Consider the following 25,160-nt stretch of genomic DNA (forward strand, 5'->3'; position numbering starts at 1 on the left):
GTCTCACTCCAAGATGATCAGACACGGGCTAGAGCTGTATCTTCAGCCTATCACGTGGCGGTGAAGGCAGCAAAAAAGGAATATTATGCTGCCTCTATTGCATCTGCAGAGTGCTGTCCCAGGAGGCTGTTCCAAGTGGTCCGGAGCCTGGTCGGTCCTGTGGCTCCTGAACCACTGGAGCATTCTAAGGCCTCCTGTGAGGCCTTGGCAAGGCACTTTGCAGATAAAATTGATCAGATTAGGTGTGTTACTCTGCACGCTATGGGTACAGTTAGTGAGCAAGAGGCGGCCTGTGGCAAACCGGTTTTGTGGGATCGGTTCCAGCTTCTTCCTCCTGATGAAGTAGACAAGGTGCTTTCATCTGTAAGGCTGACCACCTGCTTACTTGATCCTTGCCCATCTTGGCTCATTATGGGCTGCAGAGAGATACTGGGTGAGGGGATCAGGGCGGCAGTGAACGCCTCCCTTGAGGAGGGAGTGATGCCATCAGCCCTCAAGGAGGCAGTGATAAGACCGCTCTTAAAGAAGCCCTCCTTGGATCCTCAAGTTCTGAACAACTTTTGCCCAGTCTCAAATCTGCCATTTTTGGGCAAGGTGATTGAGCGGGTGGTGGCGATGCAGTTGAAGGCACACTTGGAAGAAACTGATTATCTAGACCCATTTCAGTCAGGCTTCAGGCATGGGCATGGGACAGAAATGGCCTTGGTCGCCTTGGTAGATGATATGAGGAGGGCTCTGGATAGGGGTGAATGCTCCTTCCTTGTTCTCCTCGACCTCTCAGCAGCTTTTGATACTGTTGACCACGGTATCCTCCTGGACCGCCTGGAGGGGTTGGGCATTGGAGACACCGTATTGCGGTGGTTCCGGTCCTTCCTCTCTGGCAGGTACCAGAGGGTAGCACTGGGAAACTGGGAGGTTTCGGACCCGTGGCCACTCACTTGTGGGGTGCCACAGGGTTCCATCCTCTCCCCAACGCTATTTAACATCTATGTGAACCCGCTGGGGGCTATCATCAGGAGGTTTGGGGTGCGGTGTCATTAATATACAAATGACACGCAGCTCTACCTCTCGTTCAAATCTTCACCAAGGTTGGCCGTAGAATACCTGTCCAAATGTCTGGAGACGGTGAGTGGCTGGATGGGGAGGAATAAGCTGAAACTGAACCCTGACAAGACCTAGGTACTTTTGGTGGGAGACAAAAAGAGGCTGGGGGATGTTGACCTGGTGTTGAATGCGGTACAGCTCCCCTTGAAAGACCAGGTCTGCAGCCTGGGGGTCATTCTGGACTCCCAGCTGTCCATGGAGGCTCAGGTGTCAGCTGTGAGCTGGACAGCGCTGTATCAACTCCATCTGATACGGCGGCTGCGCCCCTTCCTTCCCGACCATCTGCTCCCATCGATAGTACATGCCCTGGTCTCCTCTCGTTTAGACTACTGTAATGCGCTCTACGTGGGGTTACCCTTGAAGACGGTTCGGAAGCTGCAGCTGGTACAGAACGCGGCGGCTCGCCTGATTAAAGGCAGCCGCCGGCAAGATCACATCACTCCAGTGCTGAAGGAGTTGCACTGGTTACCAGTTGTTTTCTGGGCCAAATTCAAGGTGTTGGTTTTGATCTTTAAAACCCTATATGGTTCCGGCCCAGCCTATCTTAATGAGCGCCTCCAGCAACACCAGACAGACCGCTTAACAAGATCAGCCTCGGATGGCCTCCTCTCTGTCCCATCAGCCAGGACAGCCAGACTGGTGGGGATGAGGGAGAGGGCCTTTTCTGTGGTGGCCCCCACTCTGTGGAACTCCCTCCCTAGGGAACTCCGCCATGCCCCCTCTTTAATGAGCTTCCGTCGTGCATTAAAAACATGGTTGTTCAGGCAGGCATTTGGGATGGGTTAGAGTATTTTAGAAAATGTTTTTACTGTAGAATTTTATTGTTTTAAACTGTTTTATTGTACGCTGTACATCGCCCAGAGTGGCTGGGTGACCAGCCAGATGGGCGATTAATAAAGTTAATAATAATAATAAATAAATAAATAAATAAATAAATAGGTGGACAGTCTGTATGTGAGAGAGGGAGATAAAGTGAAAGAGAGTATGGGGAAGGAAGAAAGAATAAGTGTGGGGATGGGATTGAAAGAAAAAGGGAGGGGGGCTGTTGGGATAATGGAAGGAGGAAAGGGAGTAAGAAAGAGAGGTTCTTTTAGTCAAGTAGTAAGAAATGGGTTTTGAGGAGACCCATAACTAGAGTCTGGAGTAAATTACAGCTGTCCTATGCACACTTACTGGAAAGTAAGTCTCATAGAAATCAGTGACACTTCTGAGCAAACAACATGGATAGGATCAGACTTCATAAAAATAGTTCTTCATGGGTAAATGGAGCAAAATCAGTTGGGGTAATGTGTGCATAAACTTATAGAACATACTCTACCTTAGGGCAAATATTTATCTCTGGTCCTGCCTCAGTTCTTTGTGTTTTGTGAGCCCGCATCTTTAGCCCTAAGAGAAGTGGAAGCAGGCAGTACAGTAGTGTGCATTGTGTGTTTGAACTGAAATAAAATGTTCTTTTAAAACATTAAATACGTTTTTATTTTTTGTTTTTATAACATTAAATAAAATGTTCTAAATGAATGAATAAATAAACTTCAGGAATTCTATATAACTTAACTTGCAGGGAGGGCATTTGCTGCTTGGGTGGAAAAAGGTCTTGGGCCCACCTTGAGCAAGATAAGCTTCTTTCTCAGAATTGTGTTCAACAGCCTAGATGTAACTACCAAGAACACCCTTTCCCTGGTTTCAGACAGATGGACAACAGGAATAGAAGATAAAACGGCCTTTTGTCAATGTCCTTAGCAAGTGGGCAGGCTAATATGGGAGAAGGCAGTCCTTCAGATAGCCTGTCCTGCCTAAAGGTCATAACCAGCACTTTGAATTGGCCTCAGAAACCAGTACAATTGTTTCAGTAAGGGAGTTACAGTAAGAAGCTTCAGTTATCGAATTAGCCATTGCATTCTGGACCAACTGAAGCTTCCAAGTATTTTTCAAAGGTAGATTCATGTGAAGTGCCTTGCAGCAGTCCAAACACAGAATAATTAAAGCACACAGAAAAGTTATTAATCCAAATAACAATCAAATACATGAGCATCTATACGTTTTTGTCTTCCCCACCCCCAACCAGTGCTAATATAAAACTGTCCACTTTTGAAAAATCTAGTTTCTGCAAATCTGACCCATTTTCATGTAATTTCAGAAACCCAAGAAGAAATTCACTTCAAAAAAACTCAATTATGGTATAGCTGAATAGTAAATAATTTGGAATATCCTCTGTTTCACCTTCATCACAAATGCGGTGCTGCAAATTATTAGGAGTACTACAATATCCTCCTCCTACCACTGCAGAAGGCATTTGTTGCAGTCTAGAGGTGCATATTTGTTGTAAAACTAATGAAAAATTAAACAAACTGCCCCATTTGTTCCATTCATTTTAGTTGTTAAAATTAATAGAATTTCAAACAAATTAATTACAAATGAAAAGTCTACTTGGTATTCATTTGTTTGGTTCATTTTTCATGAGCTTCTCTTGAGTGAGGCAGTGATTAATTAGTCCAGTTTTTAAGGATATGGAAGCTTGCTGGACTAGTTTTGGCTCCATCCTTAGGCTACTTCTCATACAGAAATGTGCTTATACAACTGTGCACATGCCCACAAGACTATTATTGCCATGTGTACCTCTGTTAGGAATCTACTGACAATTGTGGCTTCACAATACATACACGTGCCATAAACAGATGTGCTATTTATAGATTCAATTATCAATTGAGGTAAAAAGTTGTTTCACTATACCCATGTCAATAAAATGACATTTGTGAAGTCAGACTGAGTTCCAAACTATCTTTTGGGCAGGTAAGCAACCAGCATTGGGAAAGGAAATGAGGAATCATATCAATGGAAATATGTGGCCACCAGTTCCTTGACCATAATCTGGGGAACACATATGTTCCAAGCAATCACTGAACGAGATAATAAATTGATTTAGTAAAGATAGCAGGGTTTGTTTGTGTCCAATGTTCAATCACATCATTATGGTGACATACAAAACAGCCCATGTGAGAACAGTCTATAAAACCCCCCAAAACCAATCTTGTTCATTGCCTCTCTTTAGAAGGAAAGTTAGTGTTCTGTGAACACAACATGCATATTGTAGTTACTAGAATATCTGTTGTTTTTCCCCCTGTTCTCCAATTTTATTTGACATTGGCTTGCACTAGAATGTGGTCCCAAATGACTCTATGCCTCATCAGAGTTATTACTATACAAACAGAATAAATAACAAGGAGCAGGAAAACAGCTGAACAAACAAGTCATTTGGAGAGCACCAGTGTTACAACGAAAATAAATGTTTTGCAAGGGCCAAGAATGTTTTTGTGAAACTTTCCATGTCCCACTTTCAGCTCAGCCCTACCCAGGAATATGGCCCCACTCTATCAGATCAACTGCTGGACCTTGTAATAATAATTGATATTTATGTCTGCCAGTCTTTAGCTACATACTCTGTATCACTGGTGCTATTTTGTCATGTAGAGATACTAGACCTATTTGACTCTATGCTCTTCTCTGTGATAGAACTGATTCTGCAGGGATTCCCTAGAAGGTTCCATATATTCTCTCCAACTAAGTAACTGGTAACTCATTAAGCATTCTAATTATATACTGCATGGAAGAGAATTTCTATGTTTGCCCTGCACAAATCTGTATGCCCACAAAACTGGTTTATAATAATGCATTTATTACTACTACTAAAATAATAAAAATAAAATAATCTGCACTCTACCGTCATTGTTAGTATTGACCATCTGTGTGGTGTGTTTTTTTTTACCCTTCTGTTTCACTTATTCGTTTAAGAAAAAGAAAAAAAATATTGTGTGACTGACTGTCAAGCAGCTATGCTTTGTTCTTTAATGTTCCTACTACAGCTCCCTAGCAGAGACCATTTTATAATAAAAACTGTAAAAGTACCATTTTCACAGCAGGGAAAATAATGTTCATCTTCAAAAAGAGGTATTAATAAAATGTGACCATAATGAACATGCTAATTCTGGTCACAAGGTGGTTGGTAGAAGTATGTATCAATTCTAGGGGGATGGGGGTGAGATGAAACTTTTTTCTAGTCTTTCTTCACATGTTATTTGCGTTAGTAATAGACATCTACTTTTTAAATAATGGAAAACCTCCTTGTGTTATCATTCTCTGTATATGATCAAGTTATTGTCATGCACCTACCTCATTAGATCAGCAATTGACAAATTATACATTCCAAAAGAATAACAAATCTGCATTGCATGTTGAACTCAGAGCATTTACAAGAAGCTAACCCACCTGTAGAATTGCATTCTCTTGGATAGATGGTGTTCCCATTTCTAACAACAACTCTAGATCAGGGGTAAATTTGGGAAATCTTTCCCACCAAAATGGAGCAAAAGCCCAGCATCCCCTACCCTTTCCTCACCACAACATGTAAGAGTACCGTATTCAAGCAGGAATACAGTCTAGGTCAAGGGATGGCAACTCTAAATAGGTGAGTTCTAAATCAGAGTTGGAATGTACAGGCAGATCGTGAACAAAAACAAAACAGTATCATCAGCTACCTAGATCGAAAGGTTGAGGCATTAGAACCCTACATAGCTGTTTTGATTGAACTGCCATTTGCTTTTCCATCAATCTGAGGATTAGTTGCTTAGTAACTATTGATCCTTACTTAAGTCCTCCTCACATTTGCCCCAAATGGCATATGTATGGTATTATGAACTGTATTTACCATTATTTTACAAAGTAATCTGATGCCTATGGATTTCTCACAAGATTTTCTGTGTACCCTTTCTACACCATAGAGTGCACTGTCTACTTTCCATACAACAGTGTAACACTTTATGCAAAGTCTCACTGGACTTCCTGCAGCTACATCACCCAAAAGCAGAAAAGCCATTTCCTCAGTCTATATCATGTTGAGAACAGGGTTTTAAGTAAATGAGAATTTTCTCAATATGCTGCAGAAATTAAAAGGACAGGACATCTTAGGATCTCCCTTACATTCAGTGAAGACCAAGAGATCAGAGTTTTCATAACGATGCATCAAAACGTCTCCAGCATAGTGATTCTATTTCTGACTAAATTTTGCCTGCAAAGAACTCTAGTTATACCGCCCAGATGACAGTAGTGAAGAAAGTCTTCTGCTTCCTTCAGGTAGGTGCTCAACAGGTAGAGATTGGTGAGCTCCTCAGAATTCGGTCAGCTGAGTATGACTGGGCAGGCTTCAGTCACTCAAGAAGGTGTTATCATCTGGTTGAACGTGGGCATGGAAAATGTGACCCCAGCCTCAGAGTTCTGTTTGACCAATGGAGGTGGCTGAGGACGTTTGGAGTCACAGAGACAAAGGGAGAAGATAGGATCTATTCTTGCTGGCTTCATTCTGATGTTTCTCTTCTGCCTGGTGAAGCCTTTCCTTCTCCCTGTCTCTCTCCCCTAACCAGCTCTGCTTTGCTGCTTGTCTTCTTTTGTTTTTCCCCCACTCTGCTCTCTCTACTCTGCCCTCTTATTCTGCTCTCAGGCTGTCTCTTCCCAGCCTTCTGCCCTCTCCCTCACTGTCCTTGCCTCTCCAACCCTCCTCTTTTCTTTCCCATTTTCCTGGCTCTTTACCTCCACCCTAGCCTCATGCCTCCACTCTATTCCTTTCTCTGTCTCCTGTATGATGGCTGAATGGGTTAAAAAACAACAACTCCTGTTGCTCTCTGCTTGTCCTAGCCCTTTCTAGCCTTGCTTTAGTGATGACTCCTCTTACTAGCTTCTGGATCAGCCAGTATCATGTTCTGTGGTTCTGGAGCTCTAAGGAGGACTCAAATGAGTCACAGGTTGACCTGGTTTGCATGTCATGGTGGCATTCAGTGGCAAATCATCAGTTAATTAACCCACAGTTTGTGAGGACATGTGCCATGTGCAAGCTGCTTCTGGGTTTCAGAAACAACCTACAAATGCCCCATTTATTGGCTATTAATATGATGTCGTAACCTGGACGCTTTGGGTTGTTTGTGGGCTAAACAACCCAAAGTTACCCCACAATTTGTTCTTAGGTTAACTCTGGGTTGTTTAACCTACAAGCAACCCAAAACATCCTGGTTCGAACTTACATTGTTACTGAAAACTGGAAGCAGCTTGCACACAGGGTGCATCCCTGATTTGCCATCAAATGCCACCATGACATGCGAACAGACCCATTACCTCACTTTGGTAAGAGCCCTCAGCATTGCCTTCTATGCCTTCCTGGCCAAAGGAGGCTGCTCTCCCATCAATACCTGACTCAGAGGATGGCTGCCATGCAGTCTCTCCTGTCCCTTAGCCATACAAGAGCACGAGGCTACAGAAAGAGACACTGGCCCTTGAAAAACTGCAGTCAGCATCCAGTACTGTGGGGTTGAGCCACTGAAAGACCAGGCTCTGCCACCTTTCTTAAGGCCTCAGTTGACTGTAGTCCTTTGCTGTGACAACAGGTACTTCTGGGAGAATATTCCATCAGTGCTATCCAAGGTCCTGATGTGACTCAGAACAGACAGTGAACACCCTGTGTTGTAGTCCACTTTCCCTGGGTTTAATGCCTAGTCAGAACAACTGACAGGCTCTCCGAGCAGACTGTTTTTTATGCCTACAGCCACCAGGCCCATTGCCAGCCTCTGCATGGCATAATCACTGAGGAATGCCTCTCTAAGACACATACCCTGGTACCCCTCAGACAGGTGACACAGTAGCAATCCCTAGCCAAATAGAAGATAATTGTGACATGCAGGAAAAAGCTTTTTGCAGGAATATGACACTGCGACCATAACAGGGAAAAGTAGATATATCAGGGAAAAGTACTATATAATCCTTACATTTGACCTGTAGAGCTACTTTTGAGCCACCATGTAATCCTTAAATTTGTCCTGTAGAGCCACCTTTTAGATATTTAGTATTTTTGAGACCTGTAGAGCCACTTTTGAGATATTTATGTTCATTCCTTGTGCAATGAACATGACAGAAGTACAGAGCTGTCACATGGACTGCTAGAACTATTGGACTCTTGTTAAAACTCTTCTGTACAGGGTGAAAGCAGAACTCACAAGTAATTAAATAAGCCAGCCACATGAGCTATTCCAATCTAGTAATCTCAGAGAAAAAAATGGCATCCAAGAAAATCAAGTAATATGTTGTGCTTAATGCTGCAAAAGCAACTTGCATCTAGCAGAGCTCCTTCATTCTTATGCAGTGGCTGCCCCTCCCACCCCCCACCCAGATCTGAACCATTTTCTCACAGATAATACACTTGGATTGGGTTTACCCATAGCTGCAATTCATTTTTTTATTTTTTTTTTAAGAATAAGGAAATCCAAATCACAAGATTCAAAGATGTGGCTAAAGTCATGTCTAGTTTGACTCTTGGTGGCACTATCCTCAATACTGCCCATTATCTACCTTTTCATTTTTTTCAGTAAATTAGATGACTAATCACGTGCCATTTAACACTTAGGACCAACCTTGACATGACATGTGAGAGATATAAACAAGATCTTCTCTACTTTTGAGAAGATCACATTAGCCATAGGGGTGAGGTATTTGGGCTGGCACCATAGTATTTGTGGGAGGTGGGTTAATGCTTTCTCCTGCACCATGTACTCAACTGAAAATTCTAATTGTCCTCTGGGGAAAGCGTAGATTTTTCATATGGGTACCTGTATGTTTTGCTCCACAGGGCATTTAGCAGTTTCAGGCAGGGGAGATTTCAACCAAAAAAAATGATCTAGGGAACATGATTAACCTCTGTCTCCCCCAGTGTCATAGTCCCAATACAGAACCCTCTAATCCACTCCTCTGACCTCTCTATAAGAAAAAAAGAGAGTGCATGACACTGTTTAAGGAACTTCTAAATCATGTCTAGTTTTAACCCCTCATTATTTAAATTTAAATAAATGTGCACATTACTAAAACCTCAGTATAGGCGCCTCATTGAGATATTGAAGGAAGTGTTGGATAACAAAGTGTCTAACAAACAAAAGCTATCAGTCATTGTTAGAAATTTTTTATCTCTTATCTCGTGTGGGGAAAACACTCTTTGTTTCCCCCACACCTATTACAACAGCGCAATAGAATCAAAATAATCTAAACAATAAAAATAAATACTGGCTTCACCTTGCAGCCCTATCCAGCAAAACTGGTCTCCAGTGAAGAATCAATTAATATTAACACTTATTTTTTTATTTTTTTATAATATTTATATATTGCTCCATATCTAGAACAGATTTCAGAGAACTGAACACAAAAGAACACAAAAAGATTAAAATACCACATTAAAATTACACTTGTTTAAAAACACAATGCCAATAAAAACTGTAACTGGTCAATTAAGGAATGCCTCTTGGAGCAGTGCTGTTGTCAGGAGGTGCTGGAAACAACGCAGCGTCGGTAGGGATGGCAGGGATTCCAGTGAGGCCAGATTCTAAAGAACATGGCGGAACGGCCTCCTGCCCCCCGCCCCCCCGCAGAATCCCCCCGGGACAGCACTTACCTGGGGCAGATGCGGTGGATTCAGTGGTGGTGGTGGTGGCGGCGGCTCCGGCAGCTGGTCTCCTGGCCAGCCGCAGCCGGGCTGCTGCCGCCGCCATTGCCGTCCTTGCAGCCGTGATAGGCTACATAAGAATTTACGTAGCCTATTACGGCTGGGCAAAAAAAACAAAACAAAACCCCAGCGTAAACAAATGGCGGCGGCCGCCATTTGCGTTCCCTATTTTTCGTCGATTCATCTTGCGTAAATATTTACGTAAGATAAAACAGCAAAAAAAAGGGGGAACGCAAATAGCGTAGTGGACGCTATTTGCGTTCCTTTATTTTTCACCGTTCTAGCCTATTTAAATATTTACGTAAATATTTACGTAAGCGTTCACTACGCTATTTGCGTTCCCCTTTTTTTTGCCGTTTTATCTTACGTAAATATTTACGTAAGATAAATCAGCGAAAAATAGGGAACGCAAGTGACGGCTGCCATAGCCGCCGCCATTTGCATACACTTGGTTTTTTTTCCCCCAGCTGTGATAGGCTACATAAAGACTTATGTAGCCTATCAAGGCTGCCTGGCTGGACGCAAATGGCAGCCGCTACAGCGGCCGCCATTTCCATCTGCACCAGCCAGTCCGCAGCCGGAAATCCGACTGTGGACAGCCCTGGCCGGCTGCTCCGTGGAGCCGCAGCAGAGCAGAGCCGGCCATCAAGGATTCCAGGGGGGAGGACTGGATTGCCTCCCCCCCTCGGTCGAGGATTCCCCCCATGAACAGAATCCGCGAAAAGGTAAGTGACTTTTGTACATCCCTAAGCGTTGGTGCCTGCCTTGACCTCCAGGAGAAGGGAATTCCAAACAAAGAGGGCTGCCACACTGAAGGCTCTTCTCCTGGTGGACTCCAATCAGACCATAGGTCCATGTGGAACCCCCAGGAGCAAGACCTCAGTGATAACCTCAGTGACTGGGCAGGTTAGTAAGGGAGAAGGCCCAAGTTGTTTAGGGCAGCAAAGGAGATAGATGCTGAAAAGGGGCAGCTCCCGACAACAGCTGAGCTCCTGTGTTCTGCACTAACTCCAGCTTCTGGAGCAGCCCTAAGGGAAACCCCACATAGATTGCACTGCAGTAATCCAGTCTTGAGGTTACTACTGCCTGTACCACTGTGGCCAAACTATCCCTGTCCAGGAGCCGTAGCTGATGAACCAGCCAAAGCTGGTAAAAAGCATTCCGAACTGCCATGGCCATTTGAGCTTCTTGCATCAGTGATGGATCTCAGAGTACCGCCAAACTATGGACCTGATCTTTCAGAGGGAGTGCAACCCCATCCAGAACAGGCAATCAGCCTACCTCCCAGACTTGGGAACCATGCACCCACAGGGCTTCCATCTTGCCAGGATTCAGTTTCAGTTTATTGGCCCTCATCCAGCCCATTACTGAGTTCAGGCACTGGTCCAGTACTTGCACAGCCTCTCCTGATTCAGATGTCATAGGGAGATAGAGCTGTGTGTCATCAGCATACTGATGGCACTTGGCTCCAAATCCCCTAATGACTGCTCCCAGTAGCTTCATATAGAAGTTAAATAACACTGGGGACAAGATAGTACCCTGCAGAATGCCATAGCTCAATTGCTAAGGGGCTGAGGAATGGTTGCCCAATGTTACTCTCTGAAATCAGCCCTGCAGGTAGGACCGGAAGCACTGTAATAAAGTGCCTCCGATACTCATCCCACAGATTGATCCAGGCGGATACCATGGTCAATGGTAACAAAAGCTGATGAGAGATCAAGCAGAATCAACAGAGTTGCACTCCCTGTTCCTCTTTCAATAAAGATCATCCATCAGGGTGACCAAGGCTGATTCACTCTGGTAGCCAGAACAAAACTCAGATTGATATGTGTCTAATAACCAGTATCCTCCAAGAGAACCTGCAGTTGTTCCGCCACTACCCTCTCCAGAATCTTCCCTAGAAAAGGGTTATTCCCTAGAAAAGGGTTATTTGCAACTGGGCAGTAGTTGTCTAATACCATTGGGTGCAGAATGGTCTTCTTCAGTAGAGGTCACACTACTGCCTCCTTAAGAAAGCAGGGACCACCCCTTCCCGAAGGGAAGCATTCACCATGCCCTGGATCCACCCAGTCATACCCTCTCAGGTAACTTTTATTAGCCAGGAGGAGAAAGGATCGAGAGGGCACATGGTCGGTCGCATTGCTGCAAGCACCTTGTCCACATCATCGGGCTGTAACAACTGAAACTGATACCACAAAATTGGGCCGATGGTGTCCAACACATCAAATGGAACTGCTCTAACAACAGCATCAAGTTCGCTGCAGAGACAAGTGATTTTGTCCTCAAAGTCCGATGCAAAAAAGTCACAGTGGGTCCTTGAGGGGACCAGAGCCCCATTCACTGGGGGGGGGGTGTTAACAGCTCCAGGACCACCCAAAAGAGCTGTGCTGGATGACTACTTGAGGATGCAATGGAGGCAGCCAAGTAAGCCTTCTTTGCTGCCCGAATCACCACACAATAGGCATGATAGGCACAATGGAATGCTGAGAGGGGAGGGGGAATATACAAAAAAACAGGAATATACTATACATTAAAGAGAACAATGGGATGTGTGATTTCCAGGAACATACCTGTGCATATTTACTAGTATATAAATATACACATGATCTAGACAACAGCTTATCAATATGATAGGCAGATATGGTTAAAGAAATGTTCAGCTTGAGGTTCACCCACTCCCTCCCTCAGCCCTTCACCTTTCTTCAAAATCAATCTCTCCCAACTCTTCTCCCATCCTAGCTCCTTTCCTTCTTTCAACTCCACTTCCTTGTTACCCTTTCACTCTTCCCTCTGGTTGGCATTCTGTAAGACACCAGTGATGTCATCACCCCCGAGATCTCTCCCCTCATTGCCCAAACCACTCAGGGCTTGGAGCACGGGAAATGAGGGAAGGCACTTCTATTAAACATGTGACACTCAAGCATGGCAAAGAGATAGAAGTAGGGAACTAGCTTTTATACAGAGATACACACAGAGTGCTAAATAAAATTATGCCTTATGCTATGAAGAGCACCCACCAAACAGTAACCAGATTAGCTTTCCATATTACAAGAGAATCAAAATACAAGGTAAATCTCTATATATCCAAAGTTTCTAAATTTGGCACGGGGAGGGCACGGACCCAGAACCCTAAAGACCAGCTTTTAAATTCTGCAGCGCAGATAAAAATATACTCCACACACATAAACATCCTTGGATATTGCTGTGTATCTACTTTGGTGTAGAAGCACAATGCCAAAATGGCATACAAGTAATGGAGGACTGGAATTACTCTCCTTATCTCTAAAAGACTGAATATCAGATACAAAAGGCCATTTGATTTCTGATTTTTACTTCAAGTTCTCACTGGTGGATACATATAGAAGTGACACATGTGAGAGATGAAATATAACTCATATATGGTCAAAGCACTGAATTTGACTTTAAAATCAGTAGCTATGATTGCTCAAGAAATACAAGGAATCATAACAAGATGACAAGCATACCTATTGCTGAAGGAAAGCCTGTCCGTGTTCACTAAAGTGTTTAACTGCAGCTCATCATTATGTAAATAAATTCTGTTTCTATAGTTTTCCCAAGGTCAGCGTCAACTTGCTTGGGTTACCTTTCATATAAATGCCTTTCACACAGTATAAAGTGCCAAGACAAGCACTTTGAAAATCCAGTACATCCACAAAACCATTTAGTGTGCTTAGCTGAAACTTTTCTTTTTTTTTTACTTCTTTATAATGCCCCTTTGAGCATCAGTAACTTTTTCGATACTTAGGAGGGACCAATTCATACGTTGTATTTTTTAAGAAATTGTGGTCACGACTTCGGATTCATAACAGTTGCATGAAGACAGCAACTATGGTTCTATAATTACAGGCCCATATGTGCATCAAATATAGTTTCCTTCCAGATTACACATCATATAACGAACAAGCTCAACTGACAGCTATGGCGAGGGCAAATACCAGGCAAGGGAAAGGAAGGTATCACAAGCTGGACCGTATGCACACAACTGCATACGGCACAATAGATGTCAACATGGTTTAAAAGAAGGGTATTTTTATTTGAAAAACAGAGCCCCAACACATCAGGCTTCTCCTCATATAAGGATCTAATTTCAAGTATTAACACCATAACTCTAGAATGACTTTCCTTGCCAACTGTAAGAACAATAACAAATTACTTAAAATTTAAAAGCAACTTACCACGCAACACCGTGAGTCTTGTAGACACACTTATTTCTCCAACACTATTGGAAGCAACACATTCATAAATAGCTTCATCTCGTGGAGTCCGTAGTGGTTGTATTCTGAGAACTGATCCAGATCCATCATCAAACTCTATTACCTATTTAAGGAAACAAAAGCTGTCACAGGTGTTGTTACAAACGCCTACCTCTCAGCTAAGCCTGGGTGCATCTGAAAGAGAATGACTACTCTAAATAGCCATTCCAAGAGAGGAAGGCCAGCATCTCTTCTCCATCATCCCAGAGTGAGGGACACGGAATCATGGGCTCAAGTGCCAGGAAGCCAGATTCCAACTGAACGTCAGGAAAACATTCCTGACTGTTAGAGCAATACGACAATGGAACCAATGACCTGGGGAGGTGGTGGGCTCTCCCACACTGGAGGTGTTCAAGACGAGGCTGGACAGCCATCTGTCAGGGATGCTCTGACTTGGATTCCTGCATGAGCAGGGGGTTGGACTCGATGGCCTTGTAGGCCCCTTCCAAACCTACTGTTCTATGATTCTATGAAGTTTCTCTAACATGAAGGTCAATGTTAGACCTCTTATAAGCTGAAAGGGGCAAATTTAAGAATAACTGGTGTTTCTAGTCCTTAAAACTAGCTCTTCAGGGTGTTTTAAGTGGGATTAATAGCAAAAGTTAATGCAGAGTTCTGAAATCCAACTAACCTTATATGTTTCTAGTGGTGGGCCAACTTAATTGTCAGTTACTTTGACAAGGACATAATGGGGTAGTAATGTCTGCCATGAGAAGTTAATGATCATCCAGTCATGACATTGGTGTTTACACTCACAATGACAAAGTCAGTTGGTTCCACACCAGTGTAAAACATTAAATCTGAATTCTGTACTTCCTGAATTTTTATATGCATTTTTAATTTTTGATCTATGATCAGAAACTTTAGAACAGAGTGGATATCAGTATTTAGCTGTATTCTGATTTGTGTACGGGTTCGGGTAGTGCAAATCTGATTAAGTTCACATAAGAATTTGAACTGAACACATTTCTCCCCCATCCCTGCTGTATCTTGCTTTGTGATTCTTTCTGATATCTTAGTTCGTGATTCTGATCATAAAGCTATGGGGCAGATGAAGAATTGAAGCTGGGAGGTCAGTACCTTTCCAAATACACCAAATTATTATATACAAATAATTCCAAATGACCTGATTCAGACGATCATCGTAGGCTAAACAAACCACTGTGGCTTGTTTAAGCCATGGTGCGTGCCAGGAACAATTTGCATAATCACATACCCAGATGCAGCTTGTTGTGTTGTCTGAGCTGGGGCGTCATGGCTTGTTGGAGGGGGAAATAACCCTTCAATAACCCATTGGCCGTTGTTGGGTTATTTGAGGATTGTCTACCCTCAAATAAGCCATGCTGCCTGGGTTTGGATGACAGGACAACCCGCAGCTGGGCAAGTTATTATGCAAATTGCACCTGGGATACAACATGACTTAAAACAAGCCACTGTGGCTTGTTTAGACTATGATGATGATCTGAACCTGGCCACTGTATAAGATTTCAGATGAAAGCAGTTAGTTTATCCACAGGTGCTGAGGTTTTCAAGCATTTTTGGTAGCTTTTTTAAAAGGTTTTTTAAAGCATTTTCTGGATACTGGATACATTTAGGCTGGAAAAGCAGAGTAAGGACAGTTTAGATCTAAGGGGATTGTGGTAAATTGGGCAATTCCTCATACCAAACACCGGTATAAAGAATTTTATCAAACACTGCTTGATCCCTATTCACTGTCTCAAACTTTTAGGAGAAGCTAGTTTATGTTCAGTTCAAAACCAGGAGATGCCAAAGTTTGTCTCTGTGATTAGATTGACTCAGAAGAGACTCATTTTTCTGAACAAGGGGAAAAATATAAAAATATAAGAGGAATCCAACTCAACTGCAACTCAAACAAGGGTATATAAAAATATAAAAATTTGCAATTTTCAAGAAAATCTGTCAAAGTAAAGAGCTATAATTTTTGTTCTTCCACATAAGTGCATGGAATTTGGTGACCTGGCAACCCCCATGTAGCTGACTGAACCTGACAAATTCCACACAGTTAGGTCCAGTGCCTTTTGTGCTAGCCACAGGTAAAATTTGCTTTTTTAAAAGAAAATCTGTCAAATTAAAGACCCCCATACTGTTCTTTCTTTTTCTTCATTATTCTACCCAGAGCATATCTTGAGGAATTCTTAAAGCGAATTCTCTTCAGTGGGCAAGAGATGTTCTGAACTGTATTTGACTTTATACAAACAGACAAGAGGGTTGGGTTTTCTCCTTCTCATTCAAGTCTTTGAGAAGAGAGGATTCACATGGTTGCAGAGAAACAAATCTGGGGCTGTTTTGTTTGTCAGTTGACATTATCCAGCAATAGCAATGGCTGTAGCTCAGTGGTAGAGCACATGCTTGGCATGCAGAAGGTCCCGGGTTCAATCCACAGCATCTCCAGGTAGGGCTAGGTAGGCCTGAAACTCTGGAAAGCCGCTGCTGCCAGTCAGTGTCGACAATACTGGGCTAGATGAACCCAGGGTCTGATTCAGTATAAGGCAGCTTCCTATGTTCTTATGAACAGAAAGCTTTAATAAAAATAGGAGTTTTTGGTTTGTTTTTTAAATGGAAGGGAGATAAATATTTCTCATTTATGCAAGCCTATGTATGCCTACTCAGAAGCCCCATTATGTTTGAGGCTTACCCTCAGGAAAGTGTGCATAGGATTCCAGCACAGGTTACTTTTGCAGGTCGGTTTGCAAAATAAGTCATGAGTTGTGAGCATGGTACTGCAGGCTTAATACAGTGCCTACCTAATTCCATTTAATGAATTGACTACCCTTTCAGCTCAATCCTATGTATGTTTTGTCATTTGTGTTTGGGCTTTTTTGTATAAACTCTAGCTTCAGTGGTGAGGGAAAGCACTTAGTACATGCTCAGAGCTTCTCCATAATTTACCCTAGTTTCAAAAACAAACTCCTTGGCTGAATCCTGGTGAGGTCTTGACACAAATGAAGTGTCTATGGAGAGGAATATACAATGAGAGGTTGTGCATAACAAGGAGGAGGTAGAGGAGAGTTGCACAAAACAAGAAATCTGTTTTTATGAAGAGTTGCGGGAGGATGGTAGGATCAGGAGGGATGATTGTATGGGGGGAATAGAATTGGTAGGGGTAGAATGTAAGTGTTCAGTGGTGAAAGAAAAGCATTCTGCATATGCTCAGAGGCACTCTCTATTTAAGAACATAAGAAGAGCCATGCTGAATCAGACCAAGGCCCATCTAGTCTAGCATTCTGTTCACACAGTGGCAAACCAGCTGCCCAAGTGAAACCCACAAACAGGACATGAGTGCAATAGCACCTTCCCACCCATGTTCCCCTGCTGCTAACACTGGTGAAATGTAAATAAATTCGAGTCATTCTAAATTTGCATGCATGTATATCTTCGGGAACTTTGCAGGTTTCTTGTGTATTTTCCTGTGTATTTTCATACAAATTTACCCAAAAAACTATTGTGAAAGAGGGGAAGGGAAAGCAAATCACTCCCTCCCCCAAATTGGAGAACTCCCCTTCCACATGAACCGCTGCACCCATCCTTCTTAAACTTTGCTGTTTCTTACTTAGGGACAACTCTAGGCTGTCTGTAATTTTCAGAACAATGGTCCACACGGAACATAGATAAGTATGTCCTCTCCTAGAGACCTCAAAATGTCAAGGCCACCCTTGCACAAAAACCCTTGTGGCTATCATTCTGGGGTTTGGCAGAAATGATCTCCTCTGATGGGGCAATGAAACCTGAAGTGTTTATCCAATTCTTCAACGTAATAAACATGTTATTGGCAGTTTCCTTTAAAAGAAAATCAAAACATAAACCCTGCACCTATTTTTCTGACATTGGGCAGGTGTAATCCCCTTCTAGGGTGCTACTATGCCTGAAATGATCATCCAGTTCTGACCAGGAGAAAAAAGTTAGTTTTTTTTTCCTCATTTCCCATGGTAGTCAACAGGAAGCATAAAGACTCATTTTTCTAAACCTTGACTCAGGTTTGGTGCTGAGCTGAAGTGGTCCAACTATAAATTGGCCCGAGTAGAAGTGGGATTTTTCCCAAAATGCTGAATCGGGGTTTTAGTTGAAGTGGGGTAGGGGGCCAGTGTGCAATTATGTATGTATGTGATCAATACACACACGCAAGCACACCACACGTGCACACACGCACACATTGATATTAGAGGTGCGCTTAGACTCAGATATATATCTGAGTCTATATATCGTGTATATATATATATATATATATATATACACACAGTACTGTGCAAAAGTCTTAGGCCACCATTAGATTTGTTGTTTATGCATATAATATAATATGCAAATTTGTGTTATGGGTCCTGGATCTTTTAAGAACCGAGCAAAGCCCCTGCTTTCAAAGGGAGGCAGACTGGAATGCACATTACAATGAAAGCAATGCAGACAGACACCACCTAAACATAGATGCACATTTTGATGTACATCCAATGTAGGCCAATGGTTCCTGACCCAACAACAGATATGTTGACAAGAAGGCTGCTGTCATGCAGAGATCTCCTTTGTTGGATGAGGCATGGAAGCATAGGTATAGGGTGAACACTGGGTAAATGGATAGCGGGGGGAATCTTTTCTTCACCCTGCTCCTCTTATTCTTATTTGTGGTAGTATGTAACAAAAATATAGTGGGAGCAAAATATATAAATCATAAAAATATTTTGTAGGTCTACACTTCTCCCAGACCAATGTTGTGCTATGTACCAGTGAGGTCAAGTAAAGCACCAGATGCTTCACTGGGACAGGCATCATTAGACAAAACAAAATAGGTTGGTGGTATCATTGCCTTGCATCAATAACCAACCAATGGCTGTGTCTTTTCCTGACTATGAGCAGCAGTCCAGGGTGCATAACAGATGCCTGAGGGTGGCTTAGTAAGGAATATTGGATGATGCTGATTTGCTCCACCAAAGTCTGGAGCTCAACTGAGACCTTTTATCCTCCTTGGGCCAAAGTATTGCTCCCAGGCTCCATCCTTGTCATGAAGAATGGGAGCCTGAAAGGGGTAGTCCTCTGGCCTACAGCCTAATACTTCAGTCAAATCCCACCTTCTATGTTGCCTGCACTGGCAAGCAGCCACTGTGGTGTGTGAGGCCCATGCTGTACAGCGAAGGGACAATAGTTGTTCAGTGGTATCTGGTTCATGGGATAGTATCTCCAGGGATCCCAGTTTGGGTGTCTCGGGCTTAAGATTTTCAGGCTGACAGGCTCCAGCTCAAGTTTGGTGTCAGTGCCTGAGTCTGGGTTCAGCATCCTCTGGGGCTTGTGCCACTGGTGTTCCTGATCCATCTGGTTCCTCCCCTTCTATGTCCAAGTCCTAACTGGTATGAGTGGTCAGTGTCATGACAGGTAGGACTATCATTTGTTTGGACTACTGGCTGCTATTACACATTTTCCTCTTTCTGCCCATACACAGGCTCCTGCCATCTCTCCCTAATGCATAATATGTTCAGTCTATATCCAGTGCCTGACAATATATCATAAGAAAGTAATTCTGGTTCAGAATGAATAATACTGATTAATAAGGACAACAACATAATAATAGCAATCATAGTAGTAACATCACCATCATAGGATACCATATTCATAATAACAGTATTATTATACCACAGCAAATAGGCATGCTTTACATTCAAAAATACTTGCAATATTTTTCACAAAAAAGAGAATCACAAGACAAACAAAAGTAATGCAGCCTGATTCAAATTTATTCAGGGCTCCCTTATGATGTGGAACTCCTGCATGAAAGGTGGCTCTTCGTTCACTTCAATATTACAAGCACTCCATCTATGAAAGTAGGATGGTGTGCGTAGGACTCCTGACACTGAAGTGAATGGTAAAATGCCTACTTAACCGGTACTCTGGGTGCATACCTGAGCTTCTGGATTTAGGTGTATATGTTCATGTACTCTGCCTCAACAAGTAGATACCTTTTTGTCCTTGTAACTAACAGTACAAAATTCCTCTTTATTTTTTTCAGTAAACAATATATGTATAGAACATTCATCATGTGTCTGGGGTGGGGGAGAGTGCACAGGAAGCGTAGAGAGCCTATTGTTGCATTTTTTTTGTCTGGATACCAGATATCCCAGCCCTAAAAATGCAGATTAAAATAAGAACATAAGAACATAGGACGAGCCCTGCTGGATCAGACCAAGAATCCATCTAGTCCAGCATTCTGTTCACACAGCGGCCAACCAGCTGCCCTTGGGAAACTCACAAACAGGACATGAGTGCAGAAGCACCAAAATAATACAGGGACTGTACTTGTTACTCCAAATTTGGTTTGCTTAAGTAAGTACCAACAAAAATAAGTGTTAACAAATATCAATAAATCTAAATTAAACTGTCTAGAGTAGAAAAAATCTGGTTTTAACAAAGCAGTCAATTTTGGGAAACAGTACATTTTCTTCTCAGGAAAACACTTAAAACAGGAGTGTTGAACCTCAGACCCATGAGTCAAATCCAGCTTGTTTGAGGTCCTAATCTGGCTCTCTAGGGTTCCCCAGTTAGACATGCCCCCTTCTCCTGGTCCCACCCCCTTTCCCTCAACCATTTGGTGGTTTCCTATTCGAAAAGGTTGAAATGCCTCTCCGAAGGCTTAGTTACTGACATTAAGAGCTTTAAGCGAAAATATGCTGGTATGTTTGCCTCACCCTTTTTGCCTTCGCCCTGCCCACTACTGGAATACAGTCTCAAGATCTTCTCTGAAATTGAATTGTCCTCACAAGCCCAAAGAGGTTCAACACCCCTGGCTTAAAGAAGAAGCAGTTAAGAGGATATGCAGTAAAATACTTACTTAGACATTTTTAAAAATCAAATTCAACTACTTTAAAATAAAAGAAAATCAAGTACAGCAATCGAAATACATGATTTACAGCTTACACCAACCCTACTGTGGGCACAGAGGAGGCTTTCAGCCAGACATATAAGAACATTTTGCAACAAAAGCTTCCATTGGAATGGTGCACTTGGCCATGCCATGGAAGGGGGTAGAGGAAAGCAAAGCACAGCACAGAATTATAAGAGCATGGAGCTGCAATTCCATGGTCCTCCACACCCATTCATTATGACCCCTTTTGTGTCATAAGAGGACCATGAAGTTACAACCTACCGACTACAATCTTTCAATTTATGTTTTATTTGTAGCCTTGTTTACACTATTGTCTATATTCATTTTACCAAATCAGCCTGAAAATAACGAATGTGAATACAAAGGATGAGATTCTGTTGTTCTTTCATACATGTCATTAGGCACATGCAGCCATGCTCCTCCATGTGTACAGCTCTCTGTACACTGGAGGGCTGCTAACAAAGGAGGGAGATCAGCAACAGGAGACTACAATGCACGAAGCAGCATGCACAGAAAAAAAAAAAGGAAAGGATGCAGAGGTGGACTGGACTGACCCCATATTATTCAGCTATCACTAATATTAGTGATATCACTAGGATTGCTTCTTTTATTGCTGACCTTTAAATTAAACCCTGGAGGCATCCTCCTCCTCCATTCTGAGGGAAGCTAGTCCTTAATGCTGCTGGAATAATCTACTTTGCTCATTTCTGGAAAGCATAGCTCTGGTTCTTTTCTGGCTTCTACATAGCATTCACATTGTTGGTACAGGGATCTGTGCATATGTATTTCTGCCTTTTGCCCATGGGTCATTGATATGTACAGCATAAACAGCATGAGCCAGTGGAACACATGGGGTGAATGAAGAGTAGGGAAATTTTAACAATCCACGGCCCATCTAAGTCCCAGTCTGGACAGTGGTTGTGTGGACAAGCTTTATAAACAGAATTGAAATTCCTTTTTTGGGAGAAATCTAACTGACATGAATCATTTTTGTTGTGACAGACCACTGCGAGCATCAATGCTGTAGTTTCAAAATGATCATTGTTCCGAAGCGATAGGGAATAATCAAGCAATATTAAAGTAAATATTTTTCAGAGGAACAGAACAATGGACCTAATACCTCAAATCTCTGATTGCTGACTTTCTTGCCCTTTTTGTTCCAGACAATTTTAGGTCTTGGGTCTCCCGTAGCTTGGCAGATGAATGATGCGACGCCCCCAGAGACCCCTGTCTGGTCAACAGGTGTTCTTGTAAACTTTGGTGGTGCTAAAGAAAGAAAATAGCAAAATAAATCTAAGCAAGAAATATCCAAAAGAATGCACCAAGCTGTCAAAAGCAGTAAAATTGATATCTTTTGTTTCTCCAAGAACAATATTAACCCCTAAGGTAATGTTTTAAAAGGAAATCCAAGCTGGAATGTAGAACAACTGGACACATCACAATACACTGAGGGCACGTCCAGATAGGAAGGAATTAACCTGTTGTACACATTTAGATGATTACAAGTAATCATCCTATTTATGGTGTACGTGAACTAGAAGGCTGTGTCCAGTTGGGGCTTTTCAGAGCATGTATAGTCAGAAAATTACAATCACATAGGATCAGCATCCATTATGAAATCCAAAGATGTAGAATATTAATTATTACACTCAAGTATCTTTTATGTATGAATTTGGAAAGAGTAGATGAAAGAGCCTCTAGAGACTATAATGATACATCTGTGTTTACAGTGCAAAGAGTGAACACATAGAAAGAAAATGTATTTCTTTCGTCATTCTACATTTTGTTAGTCAGATTTATTTCTTGTGCAAAATGACATCTACAATTAAATAGGCTTCTCATATCCATATTTTCATGGCTTCTCATATCCATATTACTACATGCTTTTCCATGCAGCAACACCCATTCCCTCTACACACACATGTGCGCGCTCACACACACACACACTATACATGTTTGCATGTAACAGCAGAGTGATATAATTGGGAATGGAGAAGTTGCTGAGGAGCTGGAGAAGATTAATATTTTCTCTGCCTGCCATTTTCCCACTCCAAATTATGTATTTAATATATTTCGATCCCACCTTCAGGGCAACCCTTCACAATAAAACGGTAAAAACATACATTATAACAACATAATAAAAAGTCCCCGCCAATGTGTTGTTCCACACTCCCTTCACAGTTTCAAATGCATGTTTGCTAGGAATTGATGATCTGTCTATTTTGGTTTCTCCCAGTTTCTCATTTTCCATATCCTTAGTTCATTCTGTCCCATTCCGCATCATTTTGCAACTTTTTTTAGAAGTCCGCATGGAAATCCATATGTATTTCATGCACATTTCCCCTAGTATAAGCATTTTGCCTAATGGACACATTTTTTACAATTAGTTTCTCCTTATAGAATTCTTTGGGGGGGGGGTATTTCAGCCCACTAATATATGGATTTTGTGCACATTTTTTGTTCACTTTCTGAGAAGTGTGAATACTAAAGGACAACTACAATCTGGTTCATACATTGATTCAGGAAGTGTGAATTTGGTAAATTCATTATCAAAATGAGAATTGAACAAAATTATCCACCATCCTTAAATTTTCCCCATCATCTATCTGCCATGGAAATAATGGTGATATCACAGCCGGTGCTGTTGGGCCATCCAAGGTAGAATGCGTGCATGCTGTTGTCTGTATTTGCCACATTCATTACACCTGATATGCCAAAAGATTAAAGTGCCAAACTGAAAACTTCTATGAAGACTTGACCTCTCACAGACATAAAAAGGAAAAATTCTTTTTCATTTTACACAGATCCAAAATGTCATCTAATATGCACTCATTTTTCCCTCAACACCCCTCTTCTCTCGCCAAGCTACAAGTGAGTACAAGAAAAGTATGCAGTTTAGGGAAGATAATTTCTCCCCCAAAAAAGTTCAAGGAAAAGGTGAAGAAAGAGCGCTGAAATGTGTCTGGTTTGTATTTTAATAGGAAACAACCTAATTCTTGAACATCTTGAATGAATACACCAACTAGAACGCAATTATCCTTCAGCCTTCACACTTTTCTATTCACTTCTCCAATCAAAAAACGTTTACAAAATTTATAGATTAGGGAAAATAATGGTAAGAAAGGCATATATCAGGGGAAAGAGTTTGTGAAAAATGCTTATATTATGGAAAATTTCATAAAAATGCATATTAATTTTCACATGGTCTTTTAAAAAACCAACAACTTGCAAAGTGATGTAGGGAAGAATGAAATTGCCTTGAAAAATTTCAAAGATTAGAGAAAGAGAAACAAAAAAATTTGTCCATCCCTGACCCTGTGACAGAAACGGAAACAGCAAGAGTATCATCAGAAAGCTTTGAGAAACAGCAAGGAGGAAGGGTCTTCTCTCTTCCAGATACAAACAAAGTAATTTGTTTCTGTGTACGAATATACACTATTAACAGGAAATCTTCTGAGATGTTTAAAAATTTAAAGAGCTCTATGCGTCAAAAAATCCAGTGATCAGAACCTGACTTAACTCAAGCTCCATGTTAACCCTCAGGTCAAATATGCCCTCTGACATTTGTCAGGAACCAATGCACTGAAATCTAACTAGGCCATGCAGATGTATGTGATGAAGAGTCCTTGAGGACAGCTGCTGAAAATCCTTTCCTCTTGCAGAACTGGTCAGCCTTCAGAAATCCAATATATTTTGGTGAGATGACTAAAGGCAGTGAAATAAGTACACAAGGTCAGTGAACCCAGTACACAGCTTTTGAAATCTGGTGTGTTATTATTTATTATTTATTTATTTAAAATATTTCTTGGCTGCATTTCAGGGCAGAAGCCCTCCCAAGGCGGCTTACAACAATACATAAAAACACTTAAATTTTAAAAATGCAAAACCATAAAAGCAATAAAAGTCAACAATAAAACCAACAATGATGTTAATAGCAGCAACAGTAGCAGTCATATCAATAGAAGGCCAAGGTAATTAATATGTTTTCAAGGCCTTCTTAAAAGGTGTGTTAGCTTCCTTAATTGTCCAAAGGGTGCTGGAATTTCCTAAGGATGCGCAGACCATTGAAAAGAAGAGGCTTATGCTGAATCACTCTTTATTAAAAAAAACACACTGAAGGAAACTGCAGGTGCTTGAGATGAGTATTTTGAACTGCATTGGATAGAATTAATCAACAATATAAACTACTCTGTCAAAAATATCTCATCTTATGCTAAAGCTAAAGGTTGCATCTTATCCTAAACAAATAGAGCCCACGCTGGCCTCGCAGAAGCCATGAAACTCACATTTACTGCTGTCTTGTGTTAGCTCCAGGATGACAGACCCACTTTGATCCTTATGAAATGGCTATAGTTATCACACTTGCTTGGGA

General features: G+C 41.9%; 1 protein-coding gene across 1 annotated transcript in view; it reads right to left on the bottom strand.

Annotated features, from left to right (window-relative positions):
• Nucleotides 1–25,160, bottom strand: part of PTPRD (protein tyrosine phosphatase receptor type D) — a 592,319-nt gene that overhangs the window by 339,364 nt on the left and 227,795 nt on the right. The window contains exons 3-4 of the mRNA XM_084834479.1: nt 21,909–22,054; nt 13,828–13,969 (exon numbers count right to left, since the gene is read on the bottom strand). Of these exons, the coding sequence (XP_084690605.1) occupies nt 13,828–13,969; nt 21,909–22,054 (288 nt within the window). The remainder of the gene's footprint in view (nt 1–13,827; nt 13,970–21,908; nt 22,055–25,160) is intronic.

This window comes from Heloderma suspectum, chromosome 2, assembly GCF_057233095.1.
Source record: "Heloderma suspectum isolate Gila_16-S chromosome 2, 16-S_ref, whole genome shotgun sequence".
NCBI classification, from domain to species: Eukaryota; Metazoa; Chordata; class Lepidosauria; order Squamata; family Helodermatidae; genus Heloderma; species Heloderma suspectum.